Source organism: Malurus melanocephalus, unplaced genomic scaffold (genome assembly GCF_030028575.1).
Source record: "Malurus melanocephalus ecotype Western Australia unplaced genomic scaffold, MMel_1.1 scaffold_466, whole genome shotgun sequence".
In the NCBI taxonomy this organism is placed as follows: Eukaryota; Metazoa; Chordata; class Aves; order Passeriformes; family Maluridae; genus Malurus; species Malurus melanocephalus.
Window position 1 is genome coordinate 384,940 of NW_026623698.1, and position 11,670 is coordinate 396,609.

At 46.4% G+C, this 11,670-nt stretch overlaps 1 protein-coding gene across 1 annotated transcript in view; it reads right to left on the bottom strand.

Moving 5' to 3' along the window:
* LOC130582138 (histone H2A.Z) overlaps positions 1 to 9,509 on the bottom strand; it is an 11,591-nt gene extending 2,082 nt beyond the window's left edge. Inside the window, exon 1 of the mRNA XM_057380678.1 lies at positions 9,453 to 9,509. Within this exon, the coding sequence (XP_057236661.1) occupies positions 9,453 to 9,509 (57 nt within the window). The remainder of the gene's footprint in view (positions 1 to 9,452) is intronic.
* Between the last annotated feature and the right edge of the window lie 2,161 nt (positions 9,510 to 11,670).

An 11,670-nucleotide genomic window follows, 5' to 3' on the forward strand; every position in this document is an offset into this window, starting at 1 on the left:
GGGAAGGCTGAGGCACAGAGCGTCCCGTACACACCGAGCCCGGACAACAGCACCAACCTACCCTGATCCGCCGCGATTCAAACTGCGCCCGCTCCCGCCTTCCACCGGCCCTTTATATCGGCACCGCGCGGCCGCATCCGGGAACCCCGGCCTCGCCGCCAGCCAATGGCCGCGGGCGGGATGGCCGCTCTGCCCCAGCGACAACCAATGGCGGGGAGGGAGGGGCGGGGCCGGCCGCGCGCAGCGAGGCGCGGGAGAGGCCCCGCCCCCAGCGAAGGGGGCAGGCGCGCTGAGGGCTGAGGGCTGAGGGGGTGGCTCCGTCCTGTCCCGCTCGGTCGGGCCGTTTCGGCCGCCTCGGCGCCCCGTGCTGGGGATGGGGCTCTGTGGAGAGTGTTTCACTGGCGGGAGATGCCCTGCCGAGAGTCACTGCACTCATTTACCCGGGGTTGTGTATCGCCCGTCCWGCTCCGGCAGCGAGCCTCGCCTGTGTGCTCAGATCGCTCCAGAGCCGCCGCRCTGCCKGCRAAGCGTTCTTTCTRCAATGGAGTTAATTGGCTTTGTGTKCAAAGCGCCTCAGGAGCAGCCTGAAGGAGATTATGTCCCGGATTTGGGATGAGGGGCTATTGCACTGCCTTAGCGRGGACATGAGGCTGCGCAGGGGCGTCAAATAAAGCTCACATCAACTCCTCAAGGTTTTGGGGGTGGGGAAGTATGAGCAACTTCACACACGTGCACTGATTTTTATTTTTACAKCAGTCTTAAGCAGGGGATATGCCGTTACCTAGGGCCACTCAGCCTCAGATCCCTTCGTGTTGCCTGATATTTCACAAACCCCAGTTAAAAGCAGTTTATCATGAATTCTGATCCTAGTGTAACAATTAATGCAGTGTAGATTTCTTCAGCTTGGGCGCTTCAAATCCCTGCCTGTGTTTCCCTAAAATGAAGCCTTAACACGCTTGGTTTTATGGGGTGCCATTTTTTTTTGTACGTTACCTTTTAACCTGAGATCTCAGTTGAGGGTGTTCCTGGTTAATCCAATTCTTTCAACYTTGGAAAAGAAACCATTCACTGTGCTCTTCCAGAACACTTTAAGTCTGTGTGATCTGAGAGATTTGCTGTTCTTCAGAAGCCCTGTCCCCTGGATGGCTGAAATGCTCTTCAGAGGGAAGAGTAGCTGGGTCTGTCAAGCACTTTACCAATCTGATCACAAACCCACCACTTTAGTAGGTGTAGCGTGTATTTCCTCTACATTGATATCGAAGGGTCCTGAGCACAATGAATACTCTCACAGCCTGGCATTTCATGGGAGGTAGGGCTGAGGGCATAAAGTGTTCTCATGAGGATTCTGTCCTCGTCATAACTTCTCCACTTCACTCAGGTCTACAACAATTGAAACACTCAGAGCTCTAGGACAGGAGGATATGTGCTGATCCCTAGAGCTTCACTTAAAGGTCTTTAGAGCTGTTCATGGAACTCCTGAAGGTTTCAAACTTTGTGGCTCTTCAATATCTGACTGCAAATACTTGACCCCCTGGCTACAAAGGAYCCTCAAACCTCCACGCAGCCTAAGGCCACATCAATGCCTTTGATACCCAGGTTCTTTTGGGCATTTAGTCCCAGCTGCTACCGCCTCAGGGTGGGGAGACCTACTTCCATGCACATTCACAGAGAGGCAGGACTGAATTGAGAGCAGACACTCCTACATGCAGGGATCTGGCAGTGTGTTTTTATGTAACTGTCTGGTGCTTCTGTCTATTTGAAGCATCAGCTGTTTATATTCTTCAGCAAGAAAGAAGAGGAGAAGGTTTGAAGGATTTGGGTTTTTTTTTAAGTTTAAAAGCAAACCTCAAGATTTTAGAAAAGCCTGCAGAAGTTATGATTTCATTCAGCATGCTGTTTAAAAACGATTTCTGTTCAAAATCAAGGATCCATTTGCTCTTTACCTTACAGGAACAGGGAACAAGTTGTGGGCTGTAAGACCCCTGTGGAAGAGCATTCAAKATGTAGGAAGAAAATAATTATTTTTCTCTTTGGTTTCTGTCTCCAGAAGTGCTAGGACGAGGAAAAAAAAGGCCTCCTATGAGATGGAGATAATCCCTGCCACAGACATTCCCTGGTTCACACGCAAACTTTCCCGAGGGCTTACTTTGGCCGCACACTTCCAGCTGCTCCGAGCTCCTTACAGCTGGGATTACACAGGCAAGGCAGCCTAACGCCAAAGGTTAAGCTAAAGCAAGGATGTATATTTACCATACAGCTCAGGTGAGGGACGTGTCAGGTAGAGTACATGAAACTAGCCTCAGATCACCCTGTACCAGCTAACAGCACTCTCTAACAAGCAGAACCTGAACTCCCCTCTCCGCTATTTAAAGAGACAAATTGAAACTTAGGTACACTGGAACAATCCCAAAGCAAATTCAGACCCAGCTGAGAGCACAAATAACTCAACCKCAATCCCAAATTCAYAAGAGGATCCAAAGGGAGCACTTARCACCTTCATCTTCCTRATGATACTTGTACCTGAAGCCTRTYCCYGAGTGTTTRTCACCTTTGAAGGCCAAGGGCTTAGCATCATTTACCCAGCCCTTCTGCCCCTGCTTTATTACTATGAAGTTTTTCTGGTGCTCCTCGTTTAAAATGTTGTGTTGGCAGGATCTTAGTTTCTGCAGAAAGTGGTGGAGATCATCTTTAGTAGACTGATGAAGYATTCCTGGAAAGCTCTTTGTACACACCCTTCGGAACTTTACAGTTTCTGGATCCTGCACTCTCTAAAGTTTAAGGGGGTGATACATGTCTGGGTGCTCAGCTCTGCCTTGGTATTCCCAGGATACAAATCTGCATATCTGTGGAACTTCAAAAGCCAGGCTGCAGAAAGCACTTGAGAATTTTTTTTTTTTTAGGTGATGGCTAAGCAGTCAGTTTAGTTTTTAGCATACAGTTTTTAGTCAGAGGTTTTAGCATGCTAAACTTTAAACTAACTCCCCTTAGGTGAGTAATATAGTTTGTTAGAGTTTTTCTGAGCCACGATTTAAATTAATTTAGACTCTAGTTTTTGTGGTGAGATGAATTTCAGTATGACTTGTATTTGCCCCTGGGGTTCTTTCCCCTTGCAGAGAGGTTCCCTTCTTCCCCTTTTCAGGATTGCTATCAAATAATCCCGAAACTCAGTTCTGCTCAGCGGGGTCTCTCTGCTGGCTGATGTATTTGTGTGTTGTGATAAATGTTTTCAACTGTTCAGTTTAACAGATACATTTATTAATCTGTTATCTCTAAACAGCTTCACACATAGGAGTGAGGTAGGAGTGAGGCCTACAGCCATGAGATAATGTGTGAGATAAGGGGTGAAGGGATTTCTGGGCTTGATGRTCTGCTGATGGGGTGATAAGTTATCTTATCAGGTTGTAGGTGATTCTCATCACTGCAATCCAGGTGGAAGAGAGTGACACTAAGGTCTCACAGTTCTGTTCTGCCCTTGCCCAAAACACACAGCCTTTGTAATCTCTTTTTTTATAACTTTCAATATACTCATTTAGGTATAATGTATCTACCCCTCTCCTTTGTGATGGCAGCTAACAGAATATGTGACTGCATTCTCACCTCCACTTCTCAAAAAAAAAAATATGGTTCAGTATTCAAAATCCTCTGTGGCAGAGATGAGAATAAACCACTTTGCAGACAAGTCGGAGGGCTTGTTCGCCTCTCCTCTCCCAAAGTCGGGATGCCGCTTTGGTAAGATTTACACCTCCAGAACATAACTGAAAACCCTTCTACGTAGCACAAAATATTTATATTTTGCACATCTAGGGAATTTTTCCCTAGTGATTCTAGGGGATCGCTGCCAATCTAACAGAACCTACAATCTGTTGTTCCAATAAACTGCACTGTTTGTGAGTCTGTGTTCATGCAAGTTCTTCTGAACCCCACCAGACTTGTAGTATCTAATTGGTAAGATGCACTAGATATGAATTTCTGATTGGAAATGAGACTTAGGTGGTAACCCACTCTRTTGGTGCATCTGGGATCTTCCTGAATGCAACTGAACTTACAGTGCTGAATTGGGTATAATAAAAAAATCAAATCTAGCTGCACCCAGTCTCTCGGAGGACTAGCTGGAAAGCARGAGGGTTTATTTTCTGATTAATTTCTATACTCTTAAGGCAACACAGGTCTCTGTAATAGTTCTGCAGATAACACTTGCATACTGATTTCAGAAAGACTTGAACTCCCCCTATATCTACACTGCTGTTTGTGGTACAACCTTGTATTTGCTATTAATAGTGCCATAATGACTAGCCTGAATAGATTTTTATCTTGTTCTTGTTTAGCCAGCTCTGAAAGGAAACTACAGCTAGTTAGGCAAGGTGACATGAGAGTCTGTCAGAGATGGTGACAGCCAGAACACCTTAACCTCATCCTTCCCGTTGCCTTACACAGGAACTTATCCCTCAACACTCTCTTGTTGCTGTGTGCTTTGGTCCTCYCCCTTACCCATMTCTGAGCTCTGTTTAAYGTAGTAACTGAAGTTATATTTATGGGATATTTTGTGTTGGCTACAAAGTCATTTGCTAGCACCTACTCCAATTATGTTCAAGGTGGGGAGCTCTRAGGTGAATCTAATTTGCCTTCTGATACCTRTGTCCAGAGAACATTATATTCAAAYAGGCTTTTACCAGCTGTAGAGACTTTGTTATACCAATTCCTTTTCCTAAGAAAGCCACCTAGAAAAGGTGAAAAGTAAATGGGAAGAAAAATGCATTTTCCTGAAGGTGGCTTGTTCCAGGTTTTCAAACAAAACGCTTCCTTGCAGGAGCTGAAATTATTCTACACAACTTGTTCTGTGAAAATGAAAGGAAAAAAGAAATGCTACCTGCCCTTTGGAAGTCCAGATAGAAAATTCACTGGGGGGGCTTGCCCTTTCCTTGCAAGTAGAAGAGATGCAACTCTTCTTTGGTGGTAGGAGGCAGCTACTACAGCTATAATTTCTTCCTCATGGTGTAAATTGGGTTTTATAGAGAAGTAACTGAAGCTCACAACTGGAATGAGATCCTGTACCACACCTGGCTTGTGACAAGACAGCCTAGTCCTCACTGAATAATACATAATTAATAATAACRTTCTCATTTTTAGTCATCTGCAACAACAAAGAACTGCAAGTCYTAGGGCCTGTTTTATACTGAGAAAAGTGCCAATTTCACAGAGTGAGTCAAGGTGTCAGCACAAATATAGCTGTTTCTAATAATCTTTACAAATAACAATAAGTTTAACTCATGAGTTCTGCCATAATTTTGGATTATAGCTAAGGACATCTCATTCTTAAGGAGAATAACTCCACAAGAGGTTGGTTTGTTTGGTTTTTAAAAATTTATCTGTAAGTTTTAGTGATTGTACCTAAAAAAATAAAAAAGGGTAAGTAGGTATTGGACTCCTCACCTTCTTTCATCTCTTCTTCACTGTTTGCTGCAGTGAAGGGMCTTCTGTGCTGGACTTGTTTTGGAAATTTCCGAGTTTCCTTAATGCAGAGGTTTGTACTTGGAAGCATTTGATCTTGCAGTATGACTGTTACTGCCCAATTAAATTTCATATACTGTGAAAATGAGTCACACTTGACCAGGGCTATAAAAATGAACCTCTTCAACTGTAATGGGGCTGTGACTGACCAAATGAAATTGTCCCAATGGTGGCAGCATAACATAAGAAATAAAATGTGAAAAAATGACGGGTTTCCTCTTCAGTAAGGTTTTTTAGGCTGAGTCATCACCACCAAAGAGGTATCCTTGTTCTCTGGGGGTGGGGTTGCCGTTGAAACCAAAGGACAGCACTTATCTTGCTGTAAAATTGAAAGGAAGAACATTTTATTTTTTGCGATCAGGAGACCAGGCAAGGTCAGCATTTCACATGAGATGGACTTCGCTTGGCAGCCATCCAGTTAATATCCTCTGCTAGGACTTCAGAGCAGGAAAGATAACATGCATTATGGATCTTATGTTAAAAAAAGATTTTTTTTCTTAGATGTGAAAGCAAAACAAAATATAGCATGTGAAACTCWCTAGGTGAACTTACTGCAGGTGAGTAGAGGCATAATTTTACAGCTATAAAATGACTGGCTTTAACAAGAGAGCTCTTTTCTAGCTTAAAAAACCCCTCCCATCTTGTCAGTTTTTGTGGGGGTTTTGTAAGTTCTGATAACTCCCTGATTATACATCATTGTATCTTTTCTAATTGTCTCACCTGTGTTTGTCCAAAATCCATGCATGTAAAAGGCAGAAAAAAAATCAAGTGACCAAGTTTGACAAATACAGCAATTTACTGGGAAGGCCTTGCAACACCTGGGAGAGTCTGAAGGAAGAGAAATACTCAGCACAGGAAGAGTTAAACACTGGTGGTTTGAAAGGCTTTCGTCAGGAGCATCTTCTTTTCTGTGACTCTTCAAGGGGATGTGTATCCATCCCTCTTATCTTACCRAAACAGCTGGGCTGCTGCTGCCATAAATCAGGAGCAAAACTAAGGGATGGTGATGGGTGAGCGTTACAGCAGGGTGGTGGTGGTGCTGGGTGAGAGGAAGCAGAGCAGCTTAAAATGAGGCACTCGGGCTTCCCACAGGAGGGAGAGATGGGGGACACGATGCCTGCAGCACGGTGCCGATGGCAGGGAAGGGGCAGAGCTGATACCTGTGGGGAAAATTCTTCTCTGGGGGCTGGGAACCCCCAGCCCCTGACCTTGGCATGGAGCAGCTGGGAGGTAAGCGTGGTGATGGGCTCAGGGTGGGAGTGCTGGCAGCGGGTGCTATATCACACCCTCCTCCCTGAAAGCCACTGCTGCCACAGTGGGTCAAAGCCTCAGGAGCTCCTTGCACACATCAGCCTCTCAAATTGCAAGGCTTGCAATGCCTTTCTCAGCATGGGGAACAGAGGCTTTTGCTAGCACACATTAATGGGGCATCATCCAGTGCAGTGGTTATGGGTGGGATTTTTAGGCATTCCTCATTTTGATCCTGTTCACCTGGCTTTGGCACGTGGGTGATGGTGCTGTCAAGATGCTGAAGCTGCTGTGTAGGAACTGGGTTGCATGAATACATGTGCACAGCCAGATTTGTCTCCCTCACTGCCCGGTTCTCCAGCAGTGCCCCAGCAATACCACTGAGCTTCCCCATCCTCTAGAGCAGCCCCAACCATGCAAGGTTGGAAACATGCAAAGTCTTTTCTGGTGAGTCACCACAGAAGAAAAGGGTGTGACAAGCAACTGTGAGTTGCCACCCAAGACTACAAAGATTGTTTCAGGCCAGTGATCTGCCTCACATCTCTGTATGGGGCAATGCAGCAGGCTCCGCATGTTCCTTCCTGTATTTGATGTAGGCTAGCATTTGGGGATGTGGGAAACCCCAGCTGGGGTCCCTGAGGAGCTCTTGGTTTCAGGGACTGTTGGTGCTGTAGTCCCTGGTGCTGGCTTTGAGGGTGAGGGGATGCACACAACCAACCAACCAACCTGGGAGAAGCCCAGGGACCTTGCACCTCCCTCTTTCATCCCTTCTGCAGGCAGAGCTTACTTCAACGTGCCCCCCCTCCATCAGCAGCTGTGTTTCCTCCTCTCTTGGTCTTGGGGACACTTAAAAGAGCACAACATTTACCCAAACTGAGATGTAACTACAGTGGAGGAGAAATGAGCATTTTTGCTGATGTCTCTGCTTGTGTAGGACTAGCTGCACGCTTGTAGATGCCTTTTCAGAGGWTGGTGGGCAGCCAACAGCTGTTTGTGGTACCATCTTCCAGAGCTGGGATCAGGGCACTCCACCACTTTCTGCACCTGCCTTTTGTCATGCATAGGTCTCATTTTTGCTCACTGTTTAGGAAAAGAAAATAGAGAAAAAAAACCCAACCAAACAACAACCCAAACAAACACAAAACCCCCTGAACAAACAAACAAGCAAGAAAATCAGATCAGGGATGCTCAGAGAATGGGGATCTGAAGGATTTCTAAAGGAAGTCTGTGTGAAATGTGTACTTGCCATACCTGTCAGTGCCTACACAACTGCAAAGAAGTCCCCTCAAAAAACATCTTGGGACAAAAAGTGAACATCCAGAGGTTCCTGGGCCACCTGCCTCAGAGGCGCCAGTGAGGGTGGAGGCTGCCAGCAGGGGATGGCTGATCATTGCAGACATTGTTGTGGCAGTGTTCCCCCGTGGCAGTGGTGCACAGAGGTTTCCCCTGTGACCTGCAGCACCTCTCCCACCATATCCTTTCCCCTTTCACTTACTTGGTCATTTGTTTGCTGTTTTGTTTATTGGATGTACCTATTGGATGTACCAATCAGCCATGTCTCCAGCAAGGAGCTCTTCTCACCATGTTTATAGACATCATGGGTTTTTTTTCAGGAGTATCAGTTCCTCCTCTTAAGAAAGATCAAAAGCATTCAGCAATAACCAGTTTGATCTATGACTTGCATTTCCTCTTGGACTTGCAATTGCCTTACAGGGATTTACATACCCATCAGCACTTTCAGAGCAGCACCACACAGGCTGAGTGGGTGTGTGTGGGTGTGTGTCAAAGTTTTCCTGTATCCCTAAGCTTATCAGTCAGAAAATCAAATCTTGGGGCATTTGCATGTCATTATTGCTTACCTATTTTATCTACTTAGCCTAATTAGCTAAYTAGGCTCATTTAATCCTGAGAATTCACTAATCCCAATCAGAGATGGGCCCAAACCAGGACCTGGGTCTCAATTAGGAGATAACAAGCTTTTGGCAGCCTGCTGGTGTGTGGGAGTTTAGGAGCCCCCATGAAACACCAAAGAATTGCAGACCCACATCACCTCTGTGCTCCAGCTTTAGAGACAACYGAGAAACACATCAAGATCTAAATGCATTGTTTGCTTTGCAATGGTTTGCATATACTCCAGCGCTATATCCTCTCCTCTCCCCCCAAAACGGAGGAGAGTTGGTTTTTGCATTTTTCTGTATCAGTTGCATCAAACCATCCACAGAGGCCAGAACAACCCCTCACTATTAAAGTTCTTACATCTTGTCATCCTTTGCAGTGGTTTCTTGTCCCCTTGGCTCATTCTGAACATGACATGRTGACAAAACCCCACACACATACTGTAGCCACTATGCACAAGGAGCTGCAGCAAGAAATCATGCCTAGATGAAAAAATGATCCTGTTCTGCAGCAGCTGAGGTCAGGTGGAGAGGCCCTGGAGCTTGTTTTTGGCTGGGCTGGTAAAAAGGGCTGCTTGTGCCTGCCCTGCTTCTGCATCCCTGAGGGAGGGACAGTGGCAAAGCAGAGTGCCTGCAGGCACCTTATCGTGTCCTCATGAGCATCAGATCCAAGAGTCCATCACTGTTTCTCCAAAGCTACAGTGCTGAAGGATGAGATGTTAGCGGTCTCCTCCAAATTGTACACTACCAGCATTGCTTCTTTCAGCACAGAGTTGCACAGAGAGACTGATCAGCACTTACCTCCTCGATGTTTTCCAAGAGCCGCATCTTCCACTCGGGWCTGTGCCTGGTCTCCATCTTCCCCTGTGACAGGGAAGGGTTTTAATTTCTGCAGGGCTGGCACCATTGGTGAGACATGCTGCATTCCCCTGCAGGGAGGCAAAGGGATTCTGGTAACCTGTGCAGGCAGGAGGCTCCACGTGGGCCTCCTACAGCCTTTTCCTGAGTATGTTCTTCTTCCCCCAGCCAGGAATATCTGMCTCTGCCAAGATGTGGATGCATAAGCTGCCAGCTCCTCTCACTGGAAGCTAATAGCTAGCTCACTGAACAAAGAAAATCCAATTTGGCACCAAAAAAAGCAAACAGTCTAATTCTGGCCTCTCATCTTCTTTTTCTCCTGGTGCAGTTCATCAGACTTTTCACTGATTTATACCTTGGATGCAAAAAGAGTTTCAAACTCAAGGTTATTCTCCTCTCAGGTGTAGGCATGTCCTCACTCTAACACAGAATGAARGGATTTATGAGCCAAGGATGTTCCCAAAGGGAGAGAGACATGGAGCCCTTGGAGCAAGTCCAGTGGAGGCAACAAGGATGATTAAAGGATGAGGACAGGCTGAGGGAGCTGAGCCTGTTCAGCCTCAAGAAGACACAARTGAGAGGGAAACTCATCAACATCTGTGAGTGTCTGAATGAAGGATGTCAAGAGGATGGAGCCAGGCTCTTCTCTGGTGCCAAGCAATAGGACCAGAGGCCATGAGCAGAAACTGATGCATGGAAAGTTCCATCTGAACATGAGGAAGAACTTTTCTGTGCAGGTGACACAAGTACTGGAACAGATTGCCCAGAGAGGGTGTGGAGTCTCCCTCACTGGAGGTATCCAAGAACTGTCTGCATGCAATCCTGTGCCATGTGCTTTTGGATGATCCTGCTTGAGCTGGGAGGTTGGACCAGATGAGCCCCCTGTGGTCCCTTCCAGCCTGACCCATTTTGTGATTCTGTGAGTGCTCACATCAGTATGACAATTATGTGGGCAGTAGTGGGCAAAAAGTACCCAGGTGCCTGGGGAATGAGGCTGCTTCTGGCAAGTMTCTTTGATGAATTGTTTCTAAAAGCTTAACGACACCTTAGGATTTTTCCCCCTTTTCTTCAAGAGCAGCACTAGAAAATTAAATGATTGTAATTTCCTTTGCTGTAGTAGAGCTTAAAGRAGAAATTAAGTCGGGAGCTGATGCACTGCTGACTGAATTCAGCAGTGCTTTTTCTGCCAGCTTCAGTGGAAGTTCTGGAGCCGGCTCCCTATCAAAGGTGACTTTGATTTTCTGCAGTTGTGTGGGCCTTTCCTCCCATTTCTCTGTGGGGAATAGCTTTGGGAGGCTTCAAAGCTCAGATGRAATATTTGCTGTAGCTGGTCCTCAGCTTATTTTCTTCCTTGCACGATGACTGTTACTCTCTTTTACAGCTGGCAGCTGTAATCACTGCTGGCCTCCTCCTGCTCTACATCCCACTGTGCTATGAGGATTTCCATTTCCGTGTGGCTCACGTGTATGCTCATCTGGGGTACCCCAATGCCCAGCACATCCTGGGACAGAGGTATTTGCGAGGTAATGTTTTTCCAATTCACTGCTAACTTATTGCCATGGCTTAATAAGCCAGAACCACAAACGTGGCTTTGTGGTGCCACCACACTGCTGGATTTTGGACACTMCATTTTATAACTTTGCTACCTTGTCTCACACCCAGGAGTTGGAGTGGAAAAAAATGAGGACATGGCCATGCACTGGTTCAGGTGAGACACAAAAAAAAAAAAAAAAAACCAACAAACAAACCCCAAAACCCCAAACCCCTAAGCAATTCCTGCCACGGGAAATTGGCTTCTTCTGGGGACAGGCTGCTGTGGTATGGCAGGAGGAAAAGCTGGCATTGCTTTGAGGGGAAGGTTGCACTGTGCTGTCCTGTGCTGGTGGGAAGGAGGCTCACAGGTGGCAGCAGGGACACCAGGAGCTCCTGACTTCTCACTGTGGGTTGTACACTTGCTCCACTTTTCCCACCTGTTACTGCTGGCTTTTTTTGATCAGCAGGAAGAAAGAAAGTATCTCGACAGTGAGAGTGCAAGAAGCATGCTGGTGCTGCTGTGTGGCTTTTGGGGGAAGTTTCAGCTGCAGATGGGAGGCAGGAAAAATGCACAAGTGCAGGAGGGGAGCAAGCCAGGAGCTGCTGAGGCAATGGGAAATCAAGTTGC